The 14761-nt window shown below is 37.4% G+C and overlaps 2 protein-coding genes across 9 annotated transcripts in view; both read left to right on the top strand.

Annotated features, from left to right (window-relative positions):
* LOC106181790 (gamma-aminobutyric acid type B receptor subunit 2) overlaps window positions 1–3103 on the top strand; it is a 32303-nt gene extending 29200 nt beyond the window's left edge. For all 8 annotated transcript variants that reach the window (XM_087013256.1, XM_087013255.1, XM_087013253.1 and 5 more), the window contains 5 exons: window positions 56–166; window positions 742–864; window positions 1471–1637; window positions 1951–2110; window positions 2315–3103. In XM_087013256.1, the coding sequence (XP_086869382.1) occupies window positions 56–166; window positions 742–864; window positions 1471–1637; window positions 1951–2110; window positions 2315–2767 (1014 nt within the window). In that variant the 3' untranslated portion in view covers window positions 2768–3103. The remainder of the gene's footprint in view (window positions 1–55; window positions 167–741; window positions 865–1470; window positions 1638–1950; window positions 2111–2314) is intronic.
* Window positions 3104–5792: 2689 nt separating this feature from the next.
* On the top strand, window positions 5793–14733 carry LOC147761729 (gamma-aminobutyric acid type B receptor subunit 1-like). The gene is made up of 8 exons (XM_087014056.1): window positions 5793–7351; window positions 11936–12073; window positions 12467–12628; window positions 13012–13122; window positions 13441–13506; window positions 13718–13912; window positions 14211–14354; window positions 14680–14733. Exons 1-8 carry the CDS (start codon window positions 6797–6799, stop codon window positions 14731–14733), a joined length of 1425 nt encoding a protein of 474 aa, XP_086870182.1. The 5' UTR covers window positions 5793–6796.
* Window positions 14734–14761: the final 28 nt, after the last annotated feature.

Below are 14761 nucleotides of genomic sequence, written 5' to 3'. Positions count from 1 at the left end.
TGGAGTAAGAATAAATGCAACTTGAAACTGAAATCATTGCACCATTCTGTTTCAGACATCAGGCTGGTTGCTGTCCATAGCATTTAGCCTCGCGTTCGGAGCCATGTTTGCCAAGACGTGGCGTGTTTATGTGATCTTTAGAAACAAGTATGGGAGAATGAGAAAGGTATTGTTTTATAATTGTATCATATATCCTTTATTTTATTATATTGCATTTGCGTTCAGTGCTTCAAACCGTTTCGACACCAACATTTTAAAGCAAGCTTTGGTCAGTTTGTGACCCGGTTTCGTCATAGGGTGCAATATAATTCATCATCTAGTATACAAGTTAGAATCACACGGCAACATGTAGCCAGTAGCTCCGCTGAGGCGCTGTAAGCGGCCTTGCTCATTCACATTTCTCATTGACATTTATATATATAAAGTGCAAAAGGACGTAAATCGATGTTATATTTAATACAACCACGTTTGGTTTAAGCTAAACCTTTACAGTTATATTTTAAACGGTCGTCACATTTTGACTAAGTTTGCATCCAATTATTTTTTAAGCTGTGAAACATTTAATTTAATTGATAAAAACATGTCATATAGTTGAGGTCCAAAGTGATGTTTACATTACGTAATGAATATAATGGTTTGAAATTTATGCTGTATGTACATGTGGTGTTGGCTGGAAATATTGATAAAATTGCTTTATTTTTGTCAGTTAAATGGCATTTTTCGCCAAATTTATTTTCCTAGCCCCTACAGGATAAACACCTGTTGCTGGGGGTGGCGTTTTTAGTAATGGTGGACGTGGCCGTAATGGCGACGTGGACAGTGATAGATCCGATATACTTGACGTATCATATCCAGACAGACATGGTATGTCCACAGGAAGCGGAAGTCTCATTTCAGTATCCCAATGGTGCTTGTACCACTTCCGGTTAGGTGACACACACAGAGTCACTTTGGAATACAGTGAAAGCAGCTAGCAGATAAACATTATGGTTATTATTGAATAGTGACAGGTTGAATGTCAATAAATTTATTTTAGACAAAAAAAAAAAAAAATAAACAAATAAACAAAAAAGCATTCAACACTCAAAACGTTCCTACGGTGTGTATTCTCAAATATCTTATTTTTACGGCGCTTCTGATGGTAATTTATCTTTAATACACTGCAGTAGTGTTGCCTAAACAAGGTACCTGGTACAGCACCGACCCATTGATTATAAGGCATCTGTGAATTTACTTTTGGAATAAATGCCGATTACAGCATTGAGAAACTGCTTATTTTCGTAAGAGCTTATAGAGAATCCAAAATAATGTTATCGAGAAGAAATCATAAATAAATAAATTGGTTAATAAATACATGTACATACAAGTAACATAAATTAGAAATAGATGAATAAGAAAGAGAAATTGAGGTTAAAAAAACATTAAATATTTTAGAACTCAGAAAAGTTATAACAACTTTAATTATTCCAGGAAACGGACGGGAAACGCCTGATAACGAAACACGAGTCCTGTACGTCGGAGTTAAAGACGTATTGGATTGGCGGTCTGCTGGCAGAGAAGGGATTGCTTCTGATTTTTGGGTGTTTTTTAGCCTTTGAGACGAGAAGGGTCTTTGTGCCGGAGTTGAATGATTCCAAGTAGGTACAAATAAGTATTTGGCAAATTGAAAAATTATATATATATATAACGTGCATGGTTCGCATACGAATATTCTTTTTTTGTTTTTTTTTGTCCTTGTTTAAATATATCAGTACGTTTTCACAATCTGCCAATTCATTTGATTCATCTAAAAGACGTGAAATAAATTCTGTATTCGGTATGGTTTCTTATTTACACACTTATATTGTGATATTTATTGTTTAAAAATTGTTAATCTATTGTCATTAATTTTATTGGTTTATCTATCTCTCAATCAATTTCAAGTATAATTAAAATATCCCCACGTTCCAGGTATCTAGGCACGTGTATCTACAACACCTGTGTTTTGTGCGGAGTTGGCGCCTCCGTCGCCATGATTGTGTCGGAGAGGCCAGCTATCACATTCGCTTTCTCATCTCTTTGCATCATAGCGTCAGCTGCCACGACGTTAGGATTGCTGTTTGTTCCTAAGGTAGGTAAATACACCACAAAACAGGCACACACAATATTTTAAAAAAGGCAGGTAAAGTTAAATGCTCTGTTTTGATTAGGGCCATGTTCCCATCCTTTTGAATTTTTAAACGTTATTTCATGTTTTAGAACCTAGTATGGTAGTTCACAGTATCAATTTTTTACGACTTGTAATGTCCATCTGTACCCTTTGGTCCAATTTCAGATTAGTTACGTTAAAAAACACCCCAATGTAAAGCAACCTGATGGCATAACGTCTACTTTCAAAGCCAGTTTAAGAAACGTTCATAAAGAACTTTCAAATGCAGCGTCCGTTTTTACGAGCAGTGGCCAGGGCAATGAAGATAACCTAAGTGACAGAAAGAGTGCGAGTTTAAACACAACTTTGTCAGGATTGCCAATGGTTAGGTTTTCTTCTGAACTTGGTGGTACGGAAAACGATTCACACAAAAGGTCTCAGAAAGATAAAATCACTGGAATAATAAACCGTTCGTTCTCCACTTCTGACGAGAATGGAGGAGATCACGAGCCAACAGTTCTCCTGTCTAGCGGCGCCACGTGTTCCCCTGTTGAAAACCGTTGTTTCAAAAACCACGTGGTGGTTGGTAGTTGTACGGGGTTATATGTACCAACAGTTAATGAAGACAGTCGTCTTTAACAAAAATTGATTAAACAAGCACAAGAAATTAAAAAAAGGCCAGGCATTACAAAAATTGGTCCATTTCTGCCACATGGCTTAATAATCATATGCTATTCGGCAGTAAGTGAAGTATTTCATTGATCACAGGTAATTCTTTCTCCAATATCACATAAATTGGAAATATTTTTAAAGTTTTTAATAAAAAATTGTATTATTTGATATTATTGGTCTGGCATGTCACTTGCTAATTTTAACATTATGTACTATTACAGGTTTTACTGACTTATTTGTTATAAGTTATGAATAATTTCACTCAACTAATCATTTTAGTAATAAAGGAATTTATACGTATAATGTGCGTGTCTGGGCAACTGTACTTTTTTGCGGATCATTATTCGACCAGTCCCTGCACTATGATTCGACGTTTAGTATTGATTTTAATCAAAAGACGGTGTCTATTTGGGCAACGAACATGTTCTATTTTGGCAAGACGACTGCCGACATACAACTCGAACGAAATAATACTCTAGACATGTGCAGTAGCAAATCACCGCCTTGGGAATAAGAATCCTGTCTTTTTTGACACATAATGATTTAACTACCTTGATAGATCATATACATGTACTTATGATTAATGATACTCTCAGTGAACCTGCCCGAATATATATATCACTTTGGGGTTATTGACCAACTTCTTGTAAACGAACAAAGTATCAAACGTATTTCACTTAATAGTGCCCCCTGTTTAGACACAGAATGCTTTTATTGTAACATACGCGACAATTACCCTCTACCAGGGCCACAGATTGACTTTTCATAGAATATTCACATATATGTCTTTAGATAAAAAGCCGGTCATTTTACTCTCTGTGACCCTGTAATGAAATCTCTAGGTTTATTACATGGCTGGTAATTGTTTGCATAACTGCTCAGGCACTGCCATTTAACAGACCCAGGCTAAGTCCCTTTGACAGCAATCAAGACATTTAATTGCAATGAAAAAAAAAATCACATTTTTACGCTAAGTTACAGTTATGCCATTAATAAGCGCGTATGCCACAAGTACAGAAGATTGATATAACCACTGGAAACGTAAAATGGGCTGAAGATATAATGAAGCACAATATTCCCACGATTACCAAATTACGCAACATATATAGTAAAAGCCAAGCGCATCATCCATCAATTAGTTGCATTTCAGGGTTTCAGTCAGCACTGGAAAAAATATAACATAATAAAAAACCACGTTTCCGCTCGATATGCTTGTATATCGTACGTATGCTTATTAGTCTATTATCTGTGACGCGTCAGCTCAGCCTTCCGTAATATAATTCTTGCCTTTTTAATGAAATCGTTAACTTCATTCTTTAAGTGCAAGTATTGTTATAATATAAGTTGATGTATACTGGTGTAACGTGACAGAGTGTCCAGAGTGTATGATAGAGAGTCCACTTCCCATTCATTTGTACAAGTAAACCTTGCCCTAGATTTAAACTCACTTTGGTCAAGCTAACCCTTACCATTATAACGAAATGGGAGGAGGGGCGGGCTTTCTGTTACACAAACCTTCTGTTTCGTTACACCGGTACGAACAACAGCGGCTTTCACAAAAGAACTTAAGCCTAAAATGGGTCTTACCTTTTTGACCAAAAATTTGGTCAATTTAAGTTCAAGAGAAATTCAGGGAAGTCGCCTGTATATTTGACTGAATATTATTCATAATCTCCTTGTTTTAAAGACGCGCAATATTACTCCATAATTTATTTAGAAATAGGCGTTCTTTTCAATTGAAACTTTTGATTTGAAAGTTTAGACCATTTTGGACCAATTTGAAACCGTCCCCATCTAAAGCTGGCATACAAACATCCATTTCAGCTATTTCATTTTCTTTTTAGGCAGTTAAATGCAACTTTAAGAAAGCCAGTTGTATTAACGGATGGTTATTTGACGAACAAAACTTGATCATCGAAAGTAAATCGTTTCTTATATGCATAAGCTGACGCAAGTGTAGATTTCGTTAACAGTTAATGGTTTGCGTGCTCATCTGTGTCCTTTAAACATTTACTTCTATAAATCAATAACATGTAAATATGAGCGATGTTGTTTTCCATCGAGGTAGGAGGTTCAATTTAGGAGACTCACATATAAACGGTTTGAGTGTAAGGTTTCATAGTGCTTACATAATGCATATTTTATAAACAAATTTTCATTGAGTACATAAATGCAAGCGATTTTAGTATAATGTTTCATAGTACCTATAGATAATGAATATTTTTAACAGATCTTCATTTAGTGTATGAATGCAATCTTTTTGCTTTTGCTCTTCAGAAGGCGCATTCTTTCCTAAATTAGGACGTCTTATCTTATCACGCTTGCGCCACTTCGGCAGATAATGTGATATCAATTACTAGCCACAGGAAACCGACCTAACCCCCCATTTGCTCCGCCCACCACCCGTGCAATTGAGGTAAGTAGCAAGACAAAACTTATTCATTCTTTCACGGTGGCGAAAATGCCATTAGAAAAATATATATACTAAAACGGATAGATATTTAAGAAGGGAATTGAACACCCAAACTGGAGAGACCTTGAGTAGATACATGAAGATCATTTTAGCATTTTTTGTGTCTACACACATTGCACTGAAAAACAATATGTGCACGGAGTAACTACATATCTAAGCGTCCTTCGTCCCAAATGTTCCCATTAAGTATAGGTGTTGCTGAGCTTACTTCTTCCACGATGTAGAACGCCGTCCCTTGCTTACTCATTCCCTTGTATAACCAATTGCCAAGATCTTAAGAAAGCATATATTTTTTATTTATTATTGTTTTTAGAGGGCGGGGGGGGGGGGGGGGTGGGGGGGGGGGGGGGGTGATCACAGTAAAATTTATTGACCTATTAATGGAACCGCACACCGCGCACATTTTTTTTGCATTGAATTGCATTGTATTGTATTGTATTGTATTGTATTGTATTGTATTGTATTGTATTGTATTGTATTGTATGCAACAGATGCACAAAATATGCGAACATGTTTTCACCTCTCCCATGGTTCCTCAATGGCTAGTACATGCAGGCGGAAATACACATGAAACATTCATTTAATACTATCGCATGATCATTACATGGCGCCAAAAGATTGATTGTCATTTTAGCACTTATACGGAAGAGCAATTCTGTTAAATAATTCAAAGAATGATACTTGTTACAAGGTTTCTATTTCAACCAGCGCAATTAGAAGTGTATTTAATTACAGGGACAGATCAAAGGCGGACATCTAGAGTGGCAATCAGTTCAACATAAAATACATATACACGGCATTAGTCCAAAAATGTGCAGGTTGATTTTCAACCTGTCAGTTATATGGTGGTTGCTTTGAGACATAAGATAAAGGCCCAAATATTTGTTTTTGTAACCAAGCTGTTAGCTTGACGTCAACTCTAATAGGCACATACGAACTTGTCGTATTACGGAAACAGGGTAGAAAGAGTCCATCTGGCTTATTCGAAATGTTCAACGCAACAGTTTGATGAGTTCTTTTCATTGGTATATTCATATCAATTTTTGATGTATCACGTGTGTGGATTAACCACGGTACGCACTCGATATGGCAGCGATTCGTGACCTAGAGATGAATTTTTCCGTGTCTGGCAATTCATTAATAAATTGACAGATTTCCTCAGTTGTAAGCTTGGCAGGTTTATGTATAAAGAGTACTGAAGAACTACGCCTGCTCAGCACGCATGGCGCGGAACAGTCGGCATTGGACTGGGCGACATGAGAGAAGAGCACAAATTAATCTAGATGTTAAGTTTTTATATCAACCGTATTGACCTTGTTTCTATTCCTGTGGGCTTTTGTATCAGTCAAGGACACACATATGTAAAGGAAATACTGTGACTGTTTAACATACAATCAACAACACGGATTTGCATTTAAAGTTGTTATGAACTGATTTCTTGGTTTGGCTGTACTTCAACACTGTTTCACGTTTTGGTATTGTACTCTAAGGTATATGGAATGTAATCTTGCCACGCTTGCAACATGTATCTACCACGAGTCGGTTCGATCTTCGTTACAATGTTCGTTTGCAACCTTTTTTCGGTGAATGGCTTCACTGTAGGTGACACAGTGACTGAAAACACGACGTCTTCAGGCTCTGGGACGGTTAAACCGAACAGCGGTTCTCAATCATTGGAGTCAATACGTGGAAATGAGGCGTACACAAACGAGACATCTCGCGTACGGGAGTCTAGTATCAATGTGACGACTCGGAAAGGAGCGTCTGGCACCACAGCAAGGCCAATGTCGCTAACTATTGCCGCTTTCGCTTTTAACAGATCATCTGCAACCACTGCCGCACCGTTTTCACTTCCCTCGTCCACTGATTCTCAGTTACGCCTTACAACACCGATAGCGATGAATGGGTCAACAACCATGCGGAATTTAACATTCGTCATGTTCGCTGACATTAACGTAAAAGAGGGCTGGAACAGCGCTGGGGTGGTACCAGCTTTGGAAATGGCGGTTCATGACGTGAACGCTGACCCAAAAGTCCTACCATGGTATCATTTGAACTATGTTGTTATGGATACAAAGGTAATGTGATTTTTTAAAAAAATTTGAGCATGTTCATAATCGCTTTTTTGTTGTTCTTTGTTACTTATATTTCCTTTTTCACCTAAGTTTACTTCACATCTTTCTATATATTATATGTGATATTGAGTTTTTCCAATAAACTATAGCCTTTGTATGTCAATTAAGACATATCTACCAAAGCATTTATCTGTTAAGTTACCATGCGTGAAACAGAAATCGGCCAAGTTTTCAATGAAAAAAAAAACGCAACAATAGCCTTTTACTCTACAATAGCTGAATGAGCTTCCTTTTTGCTAATCAATTCTCTTTGTTGCACAAGTATTTTTTTTCAAAGGGTAAAATGAAAAATGGAACAATATCCTTTCAGTCTCAAATGAAAAAGCTTCCATTTACTAACCACTTTTGTGCTGCATGGATGCTTCGATTTTCTAATTTTCCAGGTAATGTAACTGAAATAGAATTGGCTTTACGCCACCAGGTGTGCTTTCATTAAAACCGGAAATATTCACAGCGAGTGAAGGGCTATTGTATCAACTTCTTGTTGATAATTTCACAGTGCAATTTTATTTGAATCAGCCAATTTCACAGAAAAACAAGGAATTTATCGCAAAATGTAGGCTTTCATCACATAATCTAGCTGTACAGACTGGCCGGTAGACAGACACAAATAAGAAATTAAGAAACTGTAAGTTATGCAATTTAAACGATGTAGAGGATGAATTTCACTTTATCTTTAAATGCCCTCACTACAGTACGATTAGGCAGAAATATATCAAGAAATTTTATTATATAAAGCCAAGCGGCTTTTAACTAATTAAATTATTATCACTTAACAATGTCTCACAATTAAACAATTTAGGAAAATACTTAAAATGTGCATCGGAGCTAAGATTAACGTCAGTCCGATGAATTATTATTATTATTATCATTCGTATCAGTAGTAGTTGTTGTCGTAGTGGTAGTTAGGTTGATATAACTTTATATTGTCACTGTATTACATTCTGATGATCCGTAGGACTCAAGGGTTTAATAAATTGAAATATTGAATTAAAACCGGTCGCTTCTGATTTCCCCGTTATGCGATCCGCCCGCTTTCTCTTTTACTTAGAATGGCCTGGCTTCGTTTACATACGGGACCAACTTAGACCAACTTCAAGTCTTTTTCAATTCATCAATTCTTCACTTCATGCCACCAAGGATGACTCAAGTTTTCAATTCTTTTAAAAAGGGCAATTAAGTGACAATAGATGGTCTTATATATGATGTGCCCATCCAATGGCGTAAAATGACGTATTTTAGTTAACATGCGGTCTACCCAGTAAGGTGTGCCCTGTTCTCTATGCCTCGCTCTAGATTTTGACCCACTTAGGCTGTATTTCCAGAGCTGTTAGATCGATCTATCCCCGCGGGGAGTCTCACTAAAATTACTGTCAGATAATCCGGCTTAAATGTCCGTCCCGCCTACTACAAGCTGTAAGGGAGTAATTAACTTTCGTGTCCGCCCGGCTGACAGCTATTTAACGTGAACCCCCAGGGAGTTCGGTCGATCTAAAGTAGATCGATCTAATCTCTGGAAATGGGGTCTTAGGTCAGGCTATTTTAACCCTAACCATTATAACTAAATGGATGTTGGACTGTCTGTTACAAAGACCCTCAGTTCCGCTACACCGGTATGTGTAAAGACCATTGAAGAAAAAGTGAAACTGAGATAAAGAGGGCAAACAATGGAAAGTAGTATAGATAGAATAACATATTTGTCTGTATGTTAATATTTTAATTATGTAATATTTACAAATATTTACAAATGATAAATTGTGCTCCGCATTACTGTTTGGAAGTATCAAAACTATTTATGCTTCCCTGACGACATAATTAAGGCCCATAATATATTATCTCCTCCGACGAGACATCGAGCCAATGTTTGACAGTTTTCATACTGACGGATTTGACTGTACAAATCCCACTGGTGATGATGATTAGTTTATCAAATTAGCCAGCTTTGGATTTTAAGGTTAGTTAGTACAGCTAGTTAGTACAGCGCAGGTCAGCGTCAACAAGCTAGCATTTGCCCTGAAGTTGCTAGCCCCTGTAATTCGGTATAGGGCAAAGGAAAATTGATGGCAGTTTTTCCGCAAATTTGCACGTACACGGCAAAGAAAAGGAGTTTCTCCCTGTCCGATGAAGCAACCTTTTTTTTTACCAATTATAAATCGGCCCTGAATCTCTTAAAATGTGTGTTGCTTCTGTCTTTTTGTATTTTCCATCGAAAATTGACTTAAACGTGCATTCATTTTTGTGCGGTCTACAGTGTTTAAATGATAAAGCATAGATGTAGGGCGAATCTCCCGGTAGAGTTTGTCTCCGGATCCATTAACAAATTAATTGAGGATGATAATGCAATAACCAACTTTTGGCTCACCCGATTGGGAATAAGCCTCATGGCAATATGATTATTAACGCATTATATATTTCTCAATTAACATCTGTTTAAGGTTGGTCTACATGTTTTAATGTTTTTCTCTCTTGTCCAACGCTGGTGGCTAACCTATTTAATGGCCATTCTGACGTGGACATATACTAATATATATATATATATATATATATATATATATATATATATATATATATATATATTTTTTTTTTTTTTTTTAAGTCAAAACAAGTCACATAATGATTGAAATGGTTAATTATTCATTGTAAACGTTTTCGCCTCTTTCAGGCTCTTCAGACAATAAAATGATTGTGTATTTATTGTTACTAGGCAACTGTATTGTCTATTGTCCTATCGTAGAGACAGTGACAATTATTTTTTTCTTTGTTGCATAAAAAATGATAGACATTAAGTTAAATTGTCATGATTATTTTTCATTTAACTTGGGCTAGAAATTACAGAATTGACTATTAATATGGAATATTTTTTCCAAAATCATAATTCATCAGTTTATTCCTATTTTTTGCGTTTTAATAACTTTTGATAATCTCTTTGATGTCATTGTGAAGTCAGTTCATTAATTGAATTCGCCAGTGAAGCAAACAAATTACATTGCCTTCTATGGCATACGACAACCATTAAAAGTGATATTTTGGATCTCCATATTTTTCAAATTATCGTCTTTAAAGAGTCACATGTCCCACAAGCCTGTAAACGGCAAGGTACTCCTTAGGATAGGTTTTTAGAGTTTAATCTGCAATAAAATTCCAGGCAACGGTCAAAACGTGTCCAATTTGGCTTAGTTTTTTTGTAGGACATTCGGGCCGTTGATTTGGCGAGTAATGACCTACTCATATATTGTGTTCAAATATGGCAATTTTGATGACCAAGGTAGCCGTCATTCCTTTAGTTCTTGAAGTTAACTGCTATTAAAAGTACTCAGTGCGAAACGGCAATCTCATCGTGAAACCTAAAATTGTTCCTTAGGTGCCCCCTATCAAATGGTAGTTAAGTGGTTTCCAGATTATTCCTTTATTTAATCTGGTTCAGGTTTTCATCGATGACTACCTGGTATCCTTACCTGCTGAAACCAGTTTGGTGTTCGTTAATAGCCTTAAGAAACTCGTTTTGGTGACAATTTGCCCCTGATTCTGAACGGACTGGGTAGTTTTGTTTGGTTGCAGCAGCATATCCTGAAGGACAGTGTGCCCTGTGGCCTCTGTGTAGGTATATCAGTCTGGGAATAACTCTATAAAATTGTGCAGACCATTCCATTTGGTATAATAATCTGTGTGTCAGTGTCTGTCTTTTTCGCGCCATTCTGGCACAGATTAACGATTTTGTAAAACACTGCTTAACTCATTTTAAGCACTACAAAACCGACCGCTTGCATGCAAAATTTCAAATTCTTCGATGCAGTAGTTGCCGACATATGGATACTTTTTGACAGAACCACGCTTTGCTAAAGCCATGCTTTGACCAGCCCAACTGAGCTCTACCCAATTAAATCACTGCATATTACACAATGTAGCAGTGCAACAGACAGTCAGTAAATTGGTAGCGACACCCCTGGCTTCACACTTCTCCAGTCAGATATATTATATGAGATCTGACATTTCTTGGAAAAAAGAACGCAATTTTACCGAGGTATTCCTTTGAGACTATAATATTCCATATTAAATCTCAAGTCTGTATCTACGAAATACGTTTCCCTTGCAGAAACGTCTTCAGATCACTGTCAAATATTCTTCAAAGAAGATTAAAGAAGTGAAAAAATGTGGGGACAAAAAATGTGGGACATGTCACCTATTCATTGAGGGTCAATCATTGACTTTAAATACAGGGAATATACCAACACCAAATGACAAAATGACTTGCAATGTCTATCATTATTTATGCAACAAAGAAAAAAAAATAATTGCCACTGTCTCTAAGATAAGACAAAAGACAACAGAGTTGCCTGGTAACAATAAATACACAATCATTTTATTGTCTGAAGAGCCTGAAAGAGACGAAAACGTTTACAACGAATAATTAACCATTCCAATCGTTATGTGACTTGTTTTGACTTTTAAAATATATTTTCTGTACCAAGAGTAACTGATTCTCTTTGGGACATATATGTATATTTCAGTATATAATTTATATTTCAGTGTAATGAGGGAGCTGCCGCCGCCGCTCTGGTTAGAGCTATCCAACGTCCACCCCAAAAGATAATACTGATAGGTGGTGGGTGCAGTGTATCCACGCTTGGCACTGCTCAGACGACTCCCTTTTTTAATCTAATTCAGGTACATTCACAACCAAGTTGAATGCTGATGAGCTGATCCGCGGATCAAATATGGCCGCCCCACTTGAAAGCTTGCCGCATAATACTCTACTATACACTGTGGGGATTACCCGGTAAGCGTCCAAGTATGTCGGCCATATTTGATCTGCGAATCTGTTAGTCCGCACTACATTCTTTGATCAGATATCCCTTTAACGCACGGGCAGACAAATATACGTACGCACGAACACACGGACGCACAGACGGGCGGGATGACATGATCTCCGCCATCTGCCAGGACAGAAATGGTCTCATTGTGCTGTGAAATTTAACATATCAAGCTAGCTCTTATCCTTCTTCTTGTTGTTTCATTTATGAGAGGGCAATTTCTCTTAATCAAACATGGCCTTTTCAGATCTCATACGGTTCTTCACGTCTGAAGCTATCTAAGAGAGACATCTACCGTACGTTTTGGAGGAACATTCCGACCAAGGGTTCTTATCTCAAAGCTCATTTGGCCATTGTGAAGTACTATGGGTGGAAACGAGTCGCCACCATAGGATATGAATGTCAAGAGGTATCTATAAAGAGAGAGAGAGAGAGAGAGAGAGAGAGAGTGTCGTTTAGGCAGTCAGAAAGACAGACAGACAGACAGACAGACAGCCTATATATTGTACAGGCGTGTGCAGTACGCTGAAGTAATATCATTTGTTTCATAAGCATATGGAAGTAAGACCTATCCCCCCCCCCAAAAAAAAAAAAAAAGTCAAAGTACATAATTAAGACTGCATATTGGCGACCGTATACCTTTAAGTGCCACGTGAAGAGCAGAATTTTATGCTTGTGGATCAAAATAGAATATTACCTAGATCGGCAGATTTTTCAACAAAACCGGTTTTGGTAACCTCAACCGAAACCTTTCTGAAGTTTGTTAAAAATACTTGTATCTTTTGTCAACAGGATATGGCAATCCTTCACAAGTTATTTCAAAGCAATGGTATCGAGAACTTGGCTTACCATACCGTAGGCGATATAGACGAATTGTCAGTTGTTCAGATACAGGACCTCAAGGTGAGTAAACAGAAGGTGCACTCAAAGAACAAGTTGATCCGCAGACTAAAAGATCCGCGGATCAAATATGGCCAACCAACTTGAAAACTTGCTGCTCTAACAGACACCAATGTGTTTCCCGATTGGATTACGCGGTTGTGAATGTGGCCATAATGGCGTCTTCTCTAACGAGTCGTCGGTCATAAAAGTCTGTGTCCGCATTTGGAACTGCTTTCTCGTATGCCTATAGTACTAGCAGAACTATAATTATTTAGGTATATTTATTTCATATTTACATTTACCATTGCTGTAATGAAAGCTGATAATATTTTCTTGTAGAATCGTGACGCACGCATTATCATCTTCGACGGCTATGAGCAAACCTTCCGTAGAATTCTTTGCAAGGTACACATGTAAGCTAAAGGTCAATGTAAGGTCAAGGTAATGATAAGGTCAGTTTAAGTGAAGGATTTAAATAAGGCCAAGGTGAAGTGAGTTTACTGTAATGACTGCCGTAAAGATACGCAGTATGGTAAAAGACGTAAACACAATTAGCTGAGGAATTACAGGGACGGGTTTTTGCTGTAAATTAAGCGCCATCTATCGCAATCCACAGGCTTATCGGTTCGGCATGAGCGGCGGGAAAGTGGTATGGATATACAACGGCTGGTATAGTAAAGACTGGATGTCAGTCAATGATACGGTTTGTGATCCGTCGGAGGTCAAGGCCGCCGCCGAGCACGCGCTGACCTTGATGGAGCTTATGACCTTTGAAAAGTTTACTCATGGTCAGGAGACTATAAATGGGCTGGTAAATCATTAACGCAAATTTATATATTTAATTTGTTCATAGTGGATCTAGCGCAAATGAAGCTAAATACTGAAATTGGTGGTGAATTTTACATGTAAAATTATGCCCTTTTCTAGTATGTTCTCCCTCATTTATGCAATAGGCCTATTAAATATGTGGCACCTGTATTATATAAATAAGATCTTTTCCACATATATTGCCTACGCGGTGTTTTCTTTGTTAAATTTTAAATCATCTTACGTTGTTGCTCATACGGTACTTGTTTGTACATGTACAGGTATTTTTTTTTTTATTTTAGACCTTTGATCAGTATGAAAGACGCTATAAGCAGTGGCCCAGTTTTGGAAAGTATGGTTTTAACGAGTACCACCCCTATGGCTATGACGCCATGTGGGCAGCTGCATTGGCCCTGAACTCTTCTATTCCTGAAGTGGCTAAACAGGCAAGTTTTAATTCATTTCCATGTATGCGAACTTGTCGTACTTGCAGATTGTAATTGTTCGTTGGAATGAAAATCGTCTGCAAAATAACTGACAGTCAAAAAATTGTCAATGCAAAAATTACCAAATTACCAATGCCGCGAAATATTCCATTAAGTGATTGTGTAGCCAGCTACCCGGTAGATGTGTTTCAAGATATTTGATCCGTCATGAACACACAAACAGTTTGATAGAACTTACTCATCACTGACGAAAGTTGCTGACACATGCAGTAACATGTATTGCAAGTTTTAGAGATGGTCAACCTAACATATTTGGTCAACTTAGCATGGCTTTTGCCGAAGAGAATTCCATAAACCTGCGCTCGTTACGACCAGTTAACCCAATTTATTTTGATTGGTGCATTGGT

This window comes from Lingula anatina, chromosome 5, assembly GCF_051362555.1.
Source record: "Lingula anatina isolate TDL-2025a chromosome 5, LinAna3.0, whole genome shotgun sequence".
Lineage (NCBI taxonomy): Eukaryota > Metazoa > Brachiopoda > Lingulata > Lingulida > Lingulidae > Lingula > Lingula anatina.
The sequence above is the reverse complement of the archived record's forward strand: the minus strand, read 5'-3'. Positions and strand labels throughout refer to the sequence as shown.

What these genes read in the sequence shown, in the direction of transcription:
- LOC147761729 (XM_087014056.1), top strand. Translation starts at nt 6,797, where the DNA reads ATGTATCTACCACGAGTCGGTTCGATCTTCGTTACAATGTTCGTTTGC. An exon ending in ATGTTGTTATGGATACAAAG is followed by an intron (nt 7,352 to 11,935) that starts GTAATGTGATTT and finishes TTTATATTTCAG; the next exon opens with TGTAATGAGGGAGCTGCCGC. An exon ending in TCCGTAGAATTCTTTGCAAG is followed by an intron (nt 13,507 to 13,717) that starts GTACACATGTAA and finishes CGCAATCCACAG; the next exon opens with GCTTATCGGTTCGGCATGAG.